The sequence below is a fragment of the Leucoraja erinacea genome, chromosome 14 (genome assembly GCF_028641065.1).
Source record: "Leucoraja erinacea ecotype New England chromosome 14, Leri_hhj_1, whole genome shotgun sequence".
Taxonomy (NCBI): Eukaryota; Metazoa; Chordata; class Chondrichthyes; order Rajiformes; family Rajidae; genus Leucoraja; species Leucoraja erinaceus.
In genome coordinates this window covers 39,829,056-39,847,707 of record NC_073390.1, presented here as the reverse complement: position 1 = coordinate 39,847,707, position 18,652 = coordinate 39,829,056, and the positions used below count along the sequence as shown (strand labels likewise).

Here is an 18,652-nt window from a genome sequence, read left to right as displayed (position 1 = left end):
AGGCAGCACCACAGGACAAGATTATTCCTTCAGAGCGTCCAGGTTAGCGAAAGACAAATACTCTATTTGTGGAAACTGCAGCACCCAGAGAGGAGAGGGGTGTGGGAGAGAGGGGAGTGGGATCAGGGGGAGTGGGGATTGGGCCGGGGGGGAGTGGTGGGAAACATTTGTCCTTCACCTGTAACAGTGACAGCTTTGACATGAGAGTTGGGATAAATCCATGTCGACCTACTTGATGAGCTGTGGAACGCAGTCAATGTTGGGTATTTTCGAGGTGAATGGCGAAGCTACAGAGGCCTCGTGTTCTGACAGGGAGATCCCTGCGTGGGCTGTCTTTAAAGCCTAGAAATATACACATGTTAGAGTGTCGCACAGACATACAGCCCAGAGAACTGAGAGACAAAGGCAATCAATTAGCATTTCCCCAGCTCCACTCCACCCTGAGAACCATTGTCATAGAGTCACAGTCACAGAACATGGACACAGGCCCTTCGGCCCAGGTCCTCCATGCTGACCCATCTATGCTAGTCCCATTTGCTCACATTTGGCCCATATACCTCTAAACCTGTCCTATCCATGTACCTGTCCATGTGCCTTTTAAATGCAGTTATACCACCTGCCTCAACTACCTAAGGCACACAAAAATGCTGGAGAAACTCAGCGGGCGAGGCAGCATCTATGGAGCGAAGGAATAGGCGACGTTTCGGGCTGAGACCTTTCTTCAGTATTCTTAAACAATACCTCCTCTGGCAGCTTGTTCCACCCTCTGTGTGAAAAAGTTGCTCCATTGGTTCCTATTAAATTATTCCCCTCTCACCTTAAACCTAGCCCTCTGGTTCTCGATTCACCTCCTCTGGGTAAATAACTGTACATTTATCCTGTCTATTCTTTAAGATGATTTTATACACCTCTGTAAGATCTGATACATCTCTTTTCTACATCTGACTTTATACACCTCTATAACATTACCCCTCAGCCTCCTGCGCTCCAAGGAATAAAGTCCTAGCCCTGCCCAGTCTCTCCATACAGCTCGGGATTATCCGCAATCCATCGTCAGGCAATGAAACGCATTTCATATCAGAAGGACAACTGAAAATTGATGATGGTAGTTGCAGCCAGACTTACCCCGCAGTCATTCGCACCATCTCCACACATGCCCACGTAGTAACTGGAACAGAAAATGCAGCACTCATTCAGACTCTACTGTGGATAGCTTTAAATACCTGGGAGTCCACATCACAGAGGATCTGACATGGACAACACACACTGCTGCACTGGTGAGTAAGGCAAGGCAGCGTCTTTACCACCTCAGGCAGCGGAGGAAATTCAGAGTCTCTCTGAGGATCCTTCAGTGCTTCTACTCTGGGGCTGTAGAAAGCAGCTTGTCCAGTAACATCACAATCTGGTTTGGGAACAGCTCTGTCCAGGACAGGAAGGCTCTGCAGAGAGTAGTGCGTTCGGCCGAACGCACTATGAGAACTACCCTCTCCCCCCTGCAGGACCTATACACCAGGAGGTGCAGATCCAGAGTGACAAATAAACTTGACTTGACTTCCAGCATCAGCACCTCCACTCTCAGCGGCAAGATCCTTTTCCAGATATCATTGAAAGACATCAGACATAGGCAGACAAAATGCTGGAGTAACTCAGCAGGACAGGCAGGCAGCATCTCTGAAGAGAAGAAATGGGTGACGTTTCGGGTCGACACCCTTCTTCAGAATGAAACGTCACCCATTCCTTCTCTCCAGAGATGCTGCCTGTCCCGCCGAGTTACTCCAGCATTTTGTGTCTACCTTCGATTTAAACCGGCATCTGCAGTTATTTCCTACATATCAGGCACACACAGTGGGAGCAGGATTTGACCATTCGGCCCAGCGAGTCTTCTATATTGTCTTGGTTGGATTACTGAACTGAGGCACAGTCAGGATGGGTCTTTAGAAAGTGGTGAAACGTTGGTTTTCTTAGTCAGAGGGTGGTGAATCTGTGGGATTCTTTGCCACAGAAGGCTGTGGAGGCCAAGTCAGTGGGTATTTCTAAGGCAGAGATAGGTAGATTCTTGATTAGTACAGGGTTATGGAGAGAAGGCAGGAGAATGGGGTTAGGAGGGAGGGATAGATCAGCCATGATTGAATGGCGGTGTAGACTTGATGGGCCGAATAGCCTAATTCTACTCCACAGAACTTATGAATTTACATAGAATTACGCACTTCATGAATGAATTAATTGAATTAAATAATTCAATGAATTTTTGAATTCTCAAAGGACTGTTTTATAATATAGTCTGTCTTTCTCTCAGTTAAAAGTTAGACCTCAGTGAAACTTACTCCAGTTTCTGGAACTCCTCGATGAGGCTGCCCTTCAGGTTGGGTGACATCCGGGCAAAGACAGTGGTGTTAAGCAGCAACTGAAAGACACAAGCACACAATGGTCACTGAGTTGGTCACCAGGAGACAGTGGGAGGTGAGTGAGCAGAGCACAGTCACACTGCGGTCTATAATGGCGGCACGGTGGCGCAGCGGTAGAGTTGTTGCCGTACAGTAAATGCAGCGCCGGAGACCCGGGTTCGATCTGTACGGAGTTTGTACGTTCTCCCCGTGACCTGCGTGGGTTTTCTCCGAGATCTTTGGTTTCCTTCCACACTCCAAAGACGTGCAGGTTTGGGTTAATTGGCTTGGCATAAGTGTAAATTGTCCCTAGTGTGCGTAGGATAGTGTCAGTGTGCGGGGATCGCTGGTCGGCGCGGACCCGGTGGGATGAAGGGCCTGTTTTTGTGCTGTATCTCTAAACTAAACTACAAGTTGTTCTTCTGACACTTACTGTACCTACTTAATTGGCTTGGTAAATGTAAAAATTGTCCCTAGTGTGTGTAGGATAGTGTCAGTGTGCGGGGATCACTGGTCGGCGCGGACTCGGTGGGCCGAAGGGCATGTTCCCGCGCTGTATCTCTAAACTAAACTAAAGAACGTACCAGTGGGAGGTGAGCGAGCAGAATGTGGTCACACCGTGGGCTAGAACATACCTTGGGCAGTAAATGGTAGAAGTGGTGAACCAGAATCTCGTAAGATCTCCCCGTCATTACAAAGTGAAAGTCTTTATTCTTTTCAAAGTCATCCATCGCTATTTTACTTTCCTTCAACACACAAACACACTTTATTTTTATTTATTATTAAACTTATTTTTTTCTTTCTTTGTTTATTGTCATATTTGGAGTATTGTGTTCAAGTTCAGTTGAGTTTATTCTCACGTGTACCGAGGTACAGTGAAAAGCTTTTGTTGCGTGCTAACCAGTCAGTGGAAAGACAATACAGGGTACATGATTACAATCGACTAAATTTACAGCGTATAGGTACAGGATAAAGGGAATATCGTGAATAAGGTTCAGTGCAAGATAAAGCCAGTAAAGTCAATAGACAATAGATGCAGGAGTAGGCCATTCGACCCTTTGAGCCAGCATCGCCATTCAACGTGATCATGGCTGATCATCCCCAATCAGTACCCCGTTCCTGCCTTCTCCCCATATCCCCTGACTCTGCTATCTTTAAGAGTCCTATCTAACTCTCTCTTGAAAGTATCCGGAGAACTGGCCTTCACCGCCCTCTGAGGCAGAGAATTCCACAGGCTCACCACTCTCTGTGTGAAAAAATGTTTCCTCGTCTCCGTTCTAAATGGCTTACCCCTATTCTTAAACTGTGGTCCCACGATTCTGGGCTCCCCCAACATCGGGAACATGTTTCCTGCCTCCAGCATGTCCAAACCCTTAATAATCTTATATGTTTCAATAAGATTCCCTCTCATCCTAAACTCCAGAGTGTAGAAGCCCAGCCGCTCCATTCTCTCAGCATATGACAGTCCCGCCATCCCGGGAATTAACCTTGTAAAGTCCAATCAAAGATAGTGCGAGGGTCTCCAATGAGGTAGATGGTAGCTCAGGACTGCTCTCCAGTTGATATCATGTTTTTTTACAGACTTGTTGTCCTGCTGCAACTGGAAAAATTGCATAGTTCCATTTTGGGTCATAAGACAATAAAACACATTCCCTTAACTTCAGATTTCCACTGCTATGGTTACCTATTATTATGGTTATTAAGTGACAGTGTTATTGGTAATTATATATTTATTTGTGTGTTGTTGCATTTACTGGGCTTGTGAAGCAGCAAGTAAAGGGCCTGTCCCACTTACGTGATTTTTTCCGCGACTGCCGGCACCCATCATAGTCGCAGCAGGTGGCCAAAAATTTTCAACATGTTGAAAAATGCAGCGGCGACCAGAACCAGGTACAACTCTTTGGGCGATTCTCCACCACGCTCCAGCTGATACTTGCTGCTTCACAAGCCCAGTAAATGCAACAACACACAGATAAATATATATATACCAATAACACTGTCACTTAATAACCATAATAATAGGTAACCATAGCAGTGGAAATCTGAAGTTAAGGGAATGTGTTTTATTGTCTTATGACCCAAAATGGAACTATGCAAAAAAATCACGTAAGTGGGACAGGCCCTTAAGAATGTCAACGTTCCGTTTTGGTAGATATGACAATTGAGCACTCTCCTAAAAGCAAGAGTACAGAATTATTGCCATGTATTTGTTATGAAGTTTAAGAGCAAATTGATTCAAGCTTTGTTGATAGAAATGACATCAAAATGTGTGTATGAGTCTGAAGAAGGGTCTCGACCTGAAACGTCACCCATTCCTTCTCTCCAGAGATGCTGCCTGTCCCGCTGAGTTACTCCAGCACTTTGCGTCTATCTTCGCTTTAAACCAGCATCTGCAGTTCCTTCCTACATAACACTGTTGTGAACGCCAGCATCTGATGTTCCCTCAGTACTTACACCAGCACACGACTGATGATGATCCTTGCCGTTCTCCACCACTCTCCAGCTGATAACCGCTGTGCCAGATATCTCTGCCTTTGAGGCTTCGACGAGGATGACTCTGTGGGCCATTGGGATCATGCCAGAGTTCCTGGCCACCGTGACAGCCGTCTGCAGGTTGTCCCCTGTGCAAAGCAATCACATGTTCAACTCAGCCCAAACCAACCACTGTTTACGTGATTTTTACAGTTTAGGAGTTTAGAAGGATGAGGGGGTTCTTATAGAAATATATAAATTATGAAAGGACTGGACAAGCTAGATTCAGGAAAAATGTTACCAAATTTGGGCGAGTCCAGAACCAAGGGCCACAGTCTTTGAATAAAGGGGAGGTCATTTAAGACTGAGGTGAGAAAAAAAAACTTTTCACCCAGAGAGTTGTGAATTTGTGGAATTCCCTGCCACAGAGGGCAGTAGAGGCCAAGTTACTGGATGGATTTAAGTGAGAGTTAGATAGAGCTCTAGGGGCTATTGGAGTCAAGGGATATGGGGAGAAGGCAGGCACTGGTTATTGATAGGGGCCGATCAGCCATGATCACAATGAATGGCGGTGCTGGCTCGAAGGGCCGAATGGCCTCCTCCTACACCTATTTTGTATGTTTCTATGTTTAATGAAAGCAACACAATCACCCAGCGATCTCCCTGTGCGTCTCGCCAGAGGTACATATCATAGAAACATAGACAGTAGGTGCCATTCGGCCCTTCCACCCAGCACCGCAATTCATGGCTGATCATCCAAAATCAGTACCCCGGTCCTGCTTTCTCCACAAATCCCTTGATTCCTTTAGCCCAAAGAGCCAAATCTAACTCTCTCTTGAATGTATCAGGTTAAATGATCTTCATAAGGTGTTAACATGCAAAGTAGTCCAACTAAAGTCTGTAATCTTCCCCCCCTCCTCTCTATTTCTTGTGCCCCTCCCCCCCTGTGTGCACCCATTGCTCCCCTATTCTGGGGGGGGGGGGGGGGGGCGTGAGGGGGGGGATGAAGAAGGATTGAGTACTTCTTGTACTTTTGTCGGCATCTTTGCAGTGACTCTTGTGTGTACTGTGTGTGTAAACTCACTGCCTCTCACTTGGTACAAGTGACAATAAAGTGGCATCTTCACCATCACCATCATCATCATCATCATCATCACTTGCCAGGCTTTCTCCCGTCAACACCTCACTTTTACAGCTTTCTCCCTCCTACTCCATCAATCTGAAGAAGGGGCCCGCACCAAAAACACCACCTATCCATGTTCTCCACAGATGCTGCCTGACACTCCAGCTGAGTTCTCCACAGATGCTGCTTGACACGCTGAGTTACTCCAGCACTTTTTTTTTATAAACCAGGATCTGCAGTTTCTTGTTGCTACATTTTATTGCTTCTGCACATGGCCAGTTGGTGCAGTTAAAGACTGAAACTGAGACCTTCCTGATAAGTTCATGTTCATTAGTGACAGGAGCAGAATTAGGCCATTCGGCCCATCAAGTCCATACCGCCATTCAATCATGGCTGATCTATCTCTTCCTCCTAACCCTCTCCTGCCTTCTCACCACAACCTCTGACACCCGCATTAATCAAGAATCTGTCAATCACTGCTTTAAAACTACCTAATGACTTGGCCTCCACAGCCGTCTGTGGCAATGAATTCCACAGATTTACCACCCTCTGGCAAAATAAATTCCTCATCTCCTTCCTAAAGGTACATCCTTTTCTTCTGGTCCCAGACAATTCACTGGTCCCAGACTCTCCTACTATTGGAAACCTCTCCTACTATTGGAAATCCTCTCCACATCCACATCCACTCTCTTCAGGCATTTAATTATCCTGTATGTTTCAATGAGGTGTCCCCTCATTCTTCTAAACTCCAGCGAGTACAGGCCCAGTGCCGACAAACGCTCATCATAGGTTAACCCGCTCATTCTTGGAATCATTCTTGTAAACCTCCTCTGGACCCTCTCCAGAGCCAGAAATGGGGCCCAAAACTGCACACGAAACTCTAAATATGACTGGTGCCTTATAGAGCCTCAGCATTACATCCCTGTTTTTGTATACAAGGCCCTCTCGAAATAAATGCTAGCATTTAGGAATCCTGCACCAACACTCCCAAGTCCCTTTGCGCCTCCGATTTCTGGATTCTCTCCCCATTTAGAAAATAGTCTACGTCTTTATTCCTACTACCAAAGTACATAATTCCACAGTTGGTTACATTATATTCCATCTGCAATAAACTCCAGCGAGTACAGGCCCAGAGCCATCAAATGTTCATCATATGTGAACGCACTATCCCCGCGATTGTTCCCGTAAACGTCCTGTGATTGGTAGAGGTCAGCCGCTTGATGCTAACTACCAGCGGGATAGTACAACAGCTGAATCAGCCCGGTACCTGTGATCATCACCGTGCGAATCCTGGCCTTGGACAGCTCCAGTAACACGGGTCTTGTTTGAGGCTTTAGTTTGTTTTCCAGAATCAGTAGGCCAAGGAATATCAAGTCAGATTCCACAACTTCCCTTTGGAAAATTGTACAAAAAAAACGTTTAATATGTATCCAAACATGTTCCAAGTCTTGTCTTTTACAGATGATCTTCTATAGTTCTTCTAGATAGTTCTTTCACACAGAGAGTTGTGAGTCTGTGGAATTCTCTGCCTGAGGGTGGTGGAGGCCGGTTCTCTGGATACTTTCAAGAGAGAGCTAGATAGGGTTCTTAAAGATAGCGGAGTCAGGGGATTTGGGGAGAAGGCAGGAATGGGGTACTGATTGTGGATGAACAGCCATGATCTCATTGATTGGTGGTGCTGGCTTACTCCTGCACCTATTGTCTATAATTGCTCAGAGGTGCCACTACACAACTCTGTAGAGAAGTTGGGAGGTCATGTTGCAGTTGTACAAGACATTGAGGCCACGTTGAGAGTATTGTGGTCAGGTATGATCCCTGTTATAGGAAGGGCCGAATGGCCTACTACTGCACTTATTGTCTATAGCCATGCCTCTGCTTCTAGTTTCAGCATGGGGAAGGTGAAGGGGAGAGAGGGCGGATGCGAATAGACCGTGATCTCACTTCCCGGCGGGAATCTCCCTGGCGTTCCGTGCTGGGCTCGGAGGCTGCTGGAGGAAGAATGGTGCGTTTGCGGAGGCTGCGGGTTTAGTTTAGTTTATGAAGGAACTATCGATGCTGCTTTAAACCGAAGATAAACACAAAACGCTGGAGAAACTCAGCGGGACCAGCAGCATCTCTGCAGAGAAGGAATGGGTGACGCCCCAGTCTGAAGAAGGATCTCGACATGAAACGTCACCCATTCCTTCTCTCCAGAGATGCTGGCTGTCCCGCTGAGTTACTCCAGCATTTCGCCCCATCTTTCTTGATTCCGTTAGCCCTTTGAGCTAAATCTAACTCTCCCTTGAAGACATCCAGTGAATTGGCCTCCACTGCCTTCTGTGGCAGAGAATTTCACAGATTCACAACTCTCTTGGAGTTTTGTTTAGTTTAGAGATACAGCATGGAAACAGGCCCTTCGGCCCACCGAGTCCGTGCCGACCAGCGATTCCCGCGCACTAGCACTATCCTACACACACTAGCGACAATTACAGTTTTATCGAAGCCAATGAACCTAAAGTTTAGCCTGTTTCCACGCTGAAGGACTCTGTGACTATGTAATCGATGTTGCCTGGTGTTCAAACGGCTGACAATGTGCACGTCTGTCGATTAGCGAGTGACTTTGATACAGTTTGCAGATCCATCAATCAATGAGTGTGATTAACAAGCCGACAGACGACCATCATGTCCGTGCTTGCTCTGTCCTGGGGGCGGAGTTGGAGTTGGATTCACGGGAGGTTGGTCTTGGAGGGGAGGATGCTCCTCAAACTGCGGAGCATCCTGGACAATACAGCTCACCCCCTCCATGACACACTGGCCAACCTGAGGAGCACCTTCAGCAACAGACTGGTTCCACCAAGATGCAGCACAGAACGCCACAGGAGATCCTTTTTCCCTGTGGCTATCAAGCTGTACAACTCCTCCCCCTTCTGTTGTGGGGTAGACTGAGACTGACTTCCTCACCCCCCTCCCTCCCCCCCCCAATCTTTGCACATCCCCAATCCTTTCCACTCGTCACTTTAATTTCATGTTTCATGTATGTTGTGTTTTATGACTGTTGGCAGATCAATTTCCCTCCTGGGATAAATAAAGTTCTATCGTATGGTATTATATACCATATGGTATATGGCATGGTATAGTATCGTATTATATGGCATGGTATCGCATGGTGTGGTATAGTCGTGGGGGGGGGCTCACCTGGTTAAGCTGCCCACACTGACGTTACTGGCGTCCCAGATGCATTTAAAGGCAAAGCCAATGACCCTGAATCCCTGCTTCGTGTAGCGCTGGAGTTCCCTCGAGAAACTGCGGGGAACTGCATAACACAGGAAGGCTCAAGGTTAATGCATGAAGCCTCTATCTCCTCTCGTCTCATCTGACACACAACCAAAACAATGAAGTGCATCTTAAACATTATCCAAAATAATAAGTTAAAACGTAGAACACACAACGGTACAGCACAGGAACAGGCCCTTCGGCCCACAAAGTCTGTGCCCAACATGAATGAATGAATAAGTTTATTGGCCAAGTATTCACATACAAGGAATTTGCCTTGGTGCTCCGCCCGCAAGTGACAACATGACATACAGTGACAGTTAGGAATGACACATAAAACATTAATAATTAAATATTATTGATTAAACATGTGAATTAAATCAAATACCAGAGCAAAAGGAGGCTACAGATTTTTGGTTATTGTGTAGAGCTACGACTCGTGGGAAAAAGCTGTTTTTATGTCTGGCTGTGGCAGCTTTGACAATCCGGAGTCGCCTTCCAGAGGGAAGTGATTCAACGTGATGCCAAGACTAACTCTCCTCTGCCTGCACATGATCCATATCCCTCCATTCCCTGCACATCCACGTGTCTATCCAAAAGCCTCTTAAACACCACTATCGTATCTGCCTCCACCACCACCCCTGGCAGCGCGTTCCAGGCACCCACTACCCTCTGTGTAAAAAAAATCTGCCCCGCACATCTCCTTTCAACTTTGCCCTTCTCACCTTAAAGCTGTCTCCTCTAGTATTTGATCTTCCCACCCTGGGGAATCTCAAAGTTATAGACTTCTATCAGATCCCTTTAACCTCCAGGGTCTCCACCCAACCGCTCTCAAACGGCGGTGGATGTTATAGACTTCTCTTAAAGATAGGGGATATTGGGAGAAGGCAGGAACAGGTATCCCTTCACATTGACCTGGCCGAAGGGCTAAATTCCTGCAATCCCAACCCATTGAAGGTTCACAATGTCCAACCGCTCCAGTAGAATTATAGAATAATGTGGCACAGTGGAGCTAACCATTTTGCTGAGGAAATCAGTATTTTTACGCTGTTCCATTTTGCTGATTTTTTTTTTAAATGTGCGGTCATACCCATGTAAGAGAACAAGAAAGCATAACTTTGCTACCAATTGACATGTCTTCTACGCGCCTTACCTGACAGTGCATTCATTGCCATGTCTTTGTATACTTCTGTTTGAACGGCTCCTTCCTGCTTTTAGCACCTGATGATGATGTAGAGGCCATTTTGGAAGCCTCCCTCTCCATCCCTCGCTCCCTCGCTCTACCTCCTCTCCTCCCTCTCTCCTTCCTTTCCTCCCTCCCTCTGTCTCTCTCTCTTCCGCTCCCACCCTTCCTCTCCTCCTTCCTTTTTTTCTCCCTCCCTCTCTTATCCCCTTCCTCCCTCTCTCCCTCCCTCTCTTCTTCTCCCTCCCCTCTCCCTCTCTCCACCCCTCCCTCTCCCCTCCTTGAGCCCACCCACCGTTCTGTAAAATCAAGGCCAATCCCAATGTAACTGCAATCCCACTGGTAACCTTTCACCACTTGGTTTATCCAGAATTCTACCACTGCCTGAAAAATAATCAAAGGCTCAACTTCCACTGAGAAAGAGAATTTCAAAGACTCATTGATATACGAGAATTTTCCAGAACAGTCTATGACCCATAGCGCTGCGGCCATAGCGCCACGTGTAAAACCCACAGCGCTATGTTTAAAGCCCATAGCGCTCCAGCCAGTAGCGCTACTGTTAGAACCCACAGCGCTGTAGCCGGCAGCTCTTCGTTTAAATTCCCACGCGTTAAACTGACAGTGCTCTGTTTAAACCTGGAGCGGGACAGTCCGTGAGAATGGGTGACGTTTCTGGTCGAGACCCTTCTTCAGACTGAACTGAACTCCGTATATAAAATCCGTATTTAACAACGCGAAATCGTACATCCGTATTCTAATCGCGTTTCTGTACAAAATACGTAAAATCCGTACTACTTGGCAGCTCTGACGTTCTCTCTCTCCGCCTGACACGTTCTCTCTCCCCGTGACACGTCCCCTGGGACTTCTCACCTGTCTGGGGTTTGCAGAGACGGACGACCATTTCGGGCGCCCCCTTCATGTAGATGGACAGACTTGCCTTGCCAATCACCTGCGTTACCACCGACATTCGTTGCAGTTGGGATGAGAACGGGTATTGCTTCAGGACAACAATCCCCGCCTTCGACACCTGTAATATGTCACAGCACAAACATCTGAACAAATGTTAACTCCCCGACCCGACCCCCCACACAGTGGCCCCTGTTGTGCGACATGTTGGGCGGTGTGGGCAAGCTGGGCCAGAGGGTCGGTGTCCATGCTGTATCGCAATAGACAATAGACGCAGGAGTAGGCCATTCGGCCCTTCGAGCCAGCACCGCCATTCAATGTGATCATGGCTGATCATCCCCAATCAGTACCCCGTTCCTGCCTTCTCCCCATATCCCCTGACTCCGCAATCTTTAAGAGCCGTATCTAGCTCTCTCTTGAAAGTATCCAGAGAACCGGCCTCCACCACCCTCTGAGGCAGAGAATTCCACAGACTCACAACTCTCTGTGAGAAAAAGTGTTTTCTCGTCTCCGTTCTAAATGACTTACCCCTTATTCTTAAACTGTAGCCCCTGGTTCTGGACTCCCCCAACATTGGGAACATGTTTCCTGCCTCTAGCTTGTCCAAACCCTTAATAATCTAATATGTTTCAATAAGATGCCCTCTCATCCTTGTAAACTCCAGAGTATACAAGCCCATGACACAGAGTCTTGGAGTCATCACTCCGTGAATCTATGACTGAGACATATCCTGAGGCTAACTACATGCTTGCTTCCACAATCATTAGAGCACAAAAAATAAGCAAAGGACTATGGCATTGAAGAAAGACACACAATGCTGGAGTAACTCTGCTGGACAGGCAGCATCTCTGGGGAGAAGGAATGGGTGACGTTTCTGGTCGAGATCCTTCTTCAGACTGAGAGTCGGGGAGAGGGAGAAGCAAGATATGGAAGGGTGAGGTAAGAATGTCATTGTTGTATCTGTGACAATAAAACACACTTGACTCTTGACTTTAAGGGACTGTCCCACTTGCCGTCATATCAGTGTCGCCAAAAGATTTTGAACATTTCAAAATCCAGCAGCGCCAAAAAAACATGTTACGACGCTTGAAAAAGCATCGCTCGTCAATACGCCGTCACGCTGCAAATTTTTTGGTGACTTGATACGTCAGTCAATGCTGCCGGCAGTCGCCGAAAAAATCAGCAAGTGGGATAGGCTCTTTATTGGGAACCATTGATGTTCAAAGGATCAATGCACTTACCTACCAGTAGATGGCAGATCTACCTGTCTTCTCCCCTCTCTCATCGAGCAAAAGGTACAGAAGTGTGAAAATGCACGCCTCCAGATTCAGGGACAGATTCGTCCTCCTACAGCAACCAGAGAGCTGTCCTGAACTACTATCTACCTCATTGATGACCCTTGGACTATCCTTGATCGGACTTTGCTGGCTTTACATTGCATTAAACGTTATTCCCTTATCATGTATCTGTACACTGTGGACGGCTCGATTGCAATCGTGTATTGTCTTTCCACAAACTGGATAGCACGCAACAAAAGCTTTTCACTGTACCTCGGCACACGTGACAATAAACTAAACTCATATAATGTTTAAGAAAGAACTGCAGATGCTGGACAAATCGAAGGTAGACAAAAAATGCTGGAGAAACTCAGCGGGTGAGGCAGCATCTATGGAGAGATGGAATTGGCTAAGTCTCAGTCTGAAGAAGGGTCTCGACCTGAAACGTCGGCAATTCCTTCTCGCCATAGATGCTGCCTGTCCCGCTGAGTTACTCTAGCATTTTGTGTCAACCTTTGAACTGATATTATATTTGGGATGAATTAAACATTCTTGGTTTTGTGACACTTCTAGTTGACACTGTTCACCTTGTAAGCTGTTGGTCCTGGTTTCACAATGAACGAATGTGCATCCTCAGTTGGGTGTTTGAAGACTGCATTTTCTTCTATTTCCTGCATTGAATAAAAGGGAGAACATTATTGTTTACCTATAAATACAATGGTTTCAGATTCTATCCACCTTGTCCAGATCGACAGTGGTCAACACATCCATTAAAGGGCCTGTCCCACTTACGCCATTTTTTCGGCGACTGCTGGCACCCGTCATAGTCGCAGCAGGTCACCGAACATTTTCAACATACGGCGACCAGAAAAAGGTCAGACTCTTTGGGTGACCGTACAGACGTCACCTCCTTTCTAAAAGAGCGCCCTTTAATTCTGAGGCTGTGACCTCTGGTCCTGGTCTCTCCCACCAGTGGAAACATCCTTTGATGTTTGCTCATCTATCAGTGAGGGAAACAAGTCCAGAACCTGGAACGTGATGTTACATTTATACAGACCGTTGGTGAGGCCACACTTGGAGTATTGTGGTCAGTTCTGGTCACCTTGAAATAGGAAGGATGTCGTTAAGCTAGAAAGGGTGTCGAGAAGATTTACGAGGGTGTTGCCAGGACTTGAGGGCCTAAGCTACAGGGAGAGGTTGGGGCAGGCTGGGACTCTATTCCCCTGGAGCGCAGGAAGATGAGGGGTGATCTTATAGAGGTGCATAAAATCATGAGAGGAATAGGTCGGGTAGATGCACAGTCTCTTGCCCAGAGTAGTGGAATTGAAAACCAGAGGGCATAGGTTTAAGGTGAGGGGGGGAAAGATTTAATAGGAACCTGAAGGGCAACCTTATCACATGGTGGGTGTCTGGAATGAGCTGCCGGAGGAGGTAGTTGAGGCAGGTAATATCACAATATTTAAAAGACAATCGGACAGACAATCGGACAGGTACATGGATCGGACAGGTTTGGAGGGATATGGACCAAACGTGGGCAGGTGGGACCAGGGAAGATGGGGTACGTTGGCCGGCATATTTAGGCTGAAGGGCCTGTTTCTGTGCTGTATGAGTCTATGACCCAATCACAGGTTAGTTTTAATGACAACTTAAAAGAACAAAGATGTTGCAGAGAGAATTTTGGAAACAGCGGCTGAGCATCTACAGACACAGCTGGGGCCTGAAGGTCTGCTCCTCACGTCAGAAGATGACTGGCCAGAGTGGGATGCGGAGATAAAAATAATTAGATTAAAACAGTTTGGAAAATAAAATCAATAAACAAGAGCTGGCACGGTGACACAGCGGTAGAGTTGCTGCCTCACAGCGCCAGAGACACAAGTTCCATCGTGACTACAGGCGCTGTCTTTACGGAGTTGTACGTTCTCCCCATGACCTGCGTGAGATTTTCTCCGGGTGCTCCAGTTTCCTCCCACACTCTAAAGACGTACGGATTTGTAGGTTAATTGGCTTCTGTAAGTTCTCCCTAGTGTGTGAATAGAACTGGTATAGGGGTGATTGTTGGTCTTTAGATTTTAGAGATACAGCGTGGAAACAGGCCATTCGGTCCACCGAGTTCGTGCTGACCAGTGATCCCCGGACACTAACACTATCCCACATTCTAGTGACAATTTACGGAAGCCAATTAACCTACAAACCTTTGCAGTGTGGGAGGACAGGAGTAGGTGCAGGAGTAGGCCATTTGACCCTTCGAGCCAGCACCGCCATTCAATGTGATCATGGCTGATCATCCCCAATCAGTACCCCATTCCTGCCTTCTCCCCATATCCCCTGACTCCGCTATCTTTAAGAGCCCTATCTAGCTCTCTCTTGAAAGTATCCAGAGAACTGGCCTCCACCACCCTCTGAGGCAGAGAATTCCACAGACTCACAACACTCTGTGTGAAACCGGAGAAAACCCACACGGTCACAGGGAGAATGTGCAAACTCCGTACAGACAGCACCCGTAGTCAGGATTGAAAGTGGGTCTTTGGCGCGGCGAAGCAGCAACTTTACCCTGTGGCCAGCATGGGCTGAAGGGCCTGTTTCCATGCTGTATTTCTAAGATTAAAACTAGAGCTATGCTCTTCTGCAAACCAATGAATGTAATTCACAATTCATAGCAATAACCGCAAAGCGTAGCGTTATTGTAAACAGCCAGTTGCTTACCCAGCCCGTGGTCTCGAACATCTTCAGGTCGAGAGGGTCTCCCTGAAGGGTGTTGTCCAGAAGGACCAGAGAGTGGCAGCTGGCCATGGCCCCAAAGAAAGGTCCCCAGGGCAAGCGCACCCCAGTGCTGAACCTCAGTATGCTCTGTAACCTGGTCACCAGGAAACATCTCGTCACAAACACATCAGCAACACATTGACGTTTCAGAAAGAGCCTGTTCAATGGGAACCCGGGGGGAAACCTTTTCACACAGAGGGTGGTGGATGTATGGAACAAGCTGCCGGAGGAGGGAGTTGAGGCTGGGACTATCACAATATTTAAAAGACAATTGGACAGGTACATTGAATGTGTTTAAGAAGGAACTGCAGATGCTGGAAAATCAAAGGTACACAAAAATGCTGGAGAAACTCAGCGGGTGCAGCAGCTTCTATGAAGCGAAGGAAATAGACAACGTTTCGGGCCGAAACCCTTCTTCAGACATTGATAGGACAGGTTTAGAGGGATATGGACCAAATGTGAGCAGGTGGGACTAGTGTAGATGGGGCACGTTGGTCAGCATATTTAGGCTGAACGGCCTGTTTCCGTGCTGTATGAGTAACACATCAACCATAGATAGTGGAACAACAAAGACACAGTGTAGTGGAAATGGGTAGTTGATGGTCAGCCCAGACACTGATAGGCTAATGATAGACCCAGAGAGCTGGAGTAACTCAGCGGGTCAGGTAGCATCTGTGGAGAACATGGATAGGTGATGTTTTGGGACGGGACCCTTCTTCAGACATTCCTTGGACAGTTTCTTTCCTGAATCACATTATGAAGGGTCGTAGCGGATCAGCACAGCGCTGGAGTCCCACTCTACACATGTAGCTGCCACTACTAACCACAAACGCATTTCTTCAAAACGTTTTTGACAATTCTAGCAACATTTCATTTAGTTTAAAGATACAGAGCAGAAGCAGGCCCTTCAGCCCACCGAGTTCACACTGACCAGCGATCCCCGGACACTAGCAATATCCTACACACTAGGGACAATTTACATTTATACCAAGCCAATTAACCTACAAACGTGTACATCTTTGAAGAGTGGGAAAAAACCAAAGATCTCGGGAAAAACCCACGCAGGTCACGGGGAGAACGTACAAGCTCCGTACAGGCAGCACCCGTAGTCAGGATGGAACCCGGGTCTCTGGCGCGGTGAGGCAGCAACTCTACCGCTGCACCACCATGCTGGGAAAAGCCAGAGACTTTTACAGAGTTTATTTAATCACTTCAAGGGAACATACCCTTTTCCTTTAGTTGTTGCCAAGCCCCACAGATCCAATCCATCCTCAGTCAGAGTTCCAGTCTGTACAGAGTAGGGAAATATTATATCAATGTGATGAAAATATTCACATACATAAACCGATATATTACATCCACCATGGTGATCATTCGAGCCTGAATTATGCTTTGTGTTACCAGAGCCAAAATGCTTCATGTGTGGGGAGGAACTGCAGATGCTGGTTTACACCAAACATAGACACAAAATGCTGGAGACAGCGGGCCAGGCAGCATCTGTGGATGCTGGAGTAACTCAGCGGGTCAGGCAGCATTGGAACGGGTGACGTTTCAGGTCGGAACCCGTCTTCAGACCAGAAAGCTGAACATTTCTAACTGATAGTTCAAGTTCAACTTCAAGTTACATTTATTATCACATGTACCAATTGGTACAGTGAGATTTAAATTACCATACATCCATACGAATAAAAAGAGCACAACACACGATAGAATTTAACATGAACATCCCCACACAGCGGGATCAGCATTTCCCACAGTGAGGGAAGGCAATAAAGTTCAGTCCACTTCTCAAAGTTTCAAAGGTTATTTTATTGGTCACATACACCTAGGTGTAGTGAAATGCTTCTTGCCAATGGTCCGTGGTCGGAGCCTATTGAGGTCTCCAGTGAGATTAGTGTGAGCATTGAAGGTACACAAAAATGCTGGAGAAACTCAGCGGGTGCAGCAGCATCTATGGAGCGAAGGAAATAGGCAACGTTTCAGGCCGAAACCCTTAGTGTGAGCATTATTGGGAGTATTCAAAATAGTGATGAATTTCACACAAAAAATGTCCATGCACACAATGATATATAATTAAAGCAAAATGATAACATGTAACGCGAGACAGTTTTCTATTTTCTATTAACATTTGCAAATCAGTTATCTTTTGCTCTTAGTGATAGAATGCAACAGCTGTACAGCACAGAAACAGGCCCTTCAGCCTACCTTGTCCTTGCGACCAAGTTGGCAGACTGGGCTAGTTCTATTTCTCAATCCTTCCCTAAACCCGTCCTCTCCATATATCTGTCCAAATGTCTTTTAAAAGGTAGTTGAGGCCAGTTCATTGGCTATATTTAAGAGGGAGTTAGATGTGGCCCCTGTGGCTAAAGGGATCAAGAGTTATGGAGAGAAAGCAGGTACAGGATACTGAGTTGGATGATCAGCCATGATCATATTGAATGGCGGTGCAGGCTCGAAGGGTCGAATGGCCTACTCCTGCACCTATTTTCTATGTTTCTATGTTTTCTATATTTCTATTGGTTGCTCTGTCAGCTCATTCCAGACTACCCCTGAGTGAAAACTTTACCCTGAGGTCCCTCTTCAATGTCTCCCCTCTCATCTTAACCCTGAGCCCTATAGTTTTAGAATCCTCTACCCTGGGATAAAGACTGTGAGCGTTCACTTTATCCGTGCCCCTCATGATCTTGTACACCTCAATAAGGTCACCCCTCAGCCTCCTACACGCCAAAGAAATAAGTCCCAGCCTATCCAAACTCCCCCTGTAACTCACGCCCACAAGCCCAGGTAACGCACAGCCCAGGTAACACACAGCCCAGGTAACACTGCACCCTTTCCAATTTCCAAACTATGCAAGAAGAAGATATATGACAACAATTCTATTTCCATCCATTTTGTACGATTCACATCCGAATTAAAATGGATTTGGATTTCATTGAGGATCAAGTTGCCACCCAGTTGTTGTGGACACTAACATGAAGCCCTGACATGGAGCAGGGAATGTGCAACAGTCACGCAGGGAATCAGGGCCTTCCTGTGCTGCACTGTTCTCCGCGGCACAGTGGCGCAGTGCCACAGCCTCTTCCCACACTGTATCCCTAAAGTTTTGTTTAGTTTAGAGATATGGCGCAGAAACAGGCCCTTCTGCCCCCTTTGACCCACCGAGTTCACACCGACCGGCGATCCCCACACACTAACACTAATCCTACACACACCAGGGACAATTATACCAAGTCAATTAACCTACAAACCTGCACGTCTGTGGAGTGTAGGAGGAAACTGAAGATCTCGGAGAAAA

The 18,652-nt window shown here is 46.8% G+C and overlaps 1 protein-coding gene across 1 annotated transcript in view; it reads right to left on the bottom strand.

Moving 5' to 3' along the window:
• LOC129703620 (probable cation-transporting ATPase 13A4) overlaps positions 1-18,652 on the bottom strand; it is a 47,765-nt gene that overhangs the window by 14,461 nt on the left and 14,652 nt on the right. The window contains exons 12-22 of the mRNA XM_055646225.1: positions 16,584-16,645; positions 15,301-15,451; positions 13,185-13,268; positions 11,285-11,441; positions 9,154-9,271; positions 7,247-7,371; positions 4,839-5,005; positions 3,020-3,130; positions 2,325-2,404; positions 1,126-1,168; positions 233-342 (exon numbers count right to left, since the gene is read on the bottom strand). Of these exons, the coding sequence (XP_055502200.1) occupies positions 233-342; positions 1,126-1,168; positions 2,325-2,404; positions 3,020-3,130; positions 4,839-5,005; positions 7,247-7,371; positions 9,154-9,271; positions 11,285-11,441; positions 13,185-13,268; positions 15,301-15,451; positions 16,584-16,645 (1,208 nt within the window). The remainder of the gene's footprint in view (positions 1-232; positions 343-1,125; positions 1,169-2,324; positions 2,405-3,019; positions 3,131-4,838; positions 5,006-7,246; positions 7,372-9,153; positions 9,272-11,284; positions 11,442-13,184; positions 13,269-15,300; positions 15,452-16,583; positions 16,646-18,652) is intronic.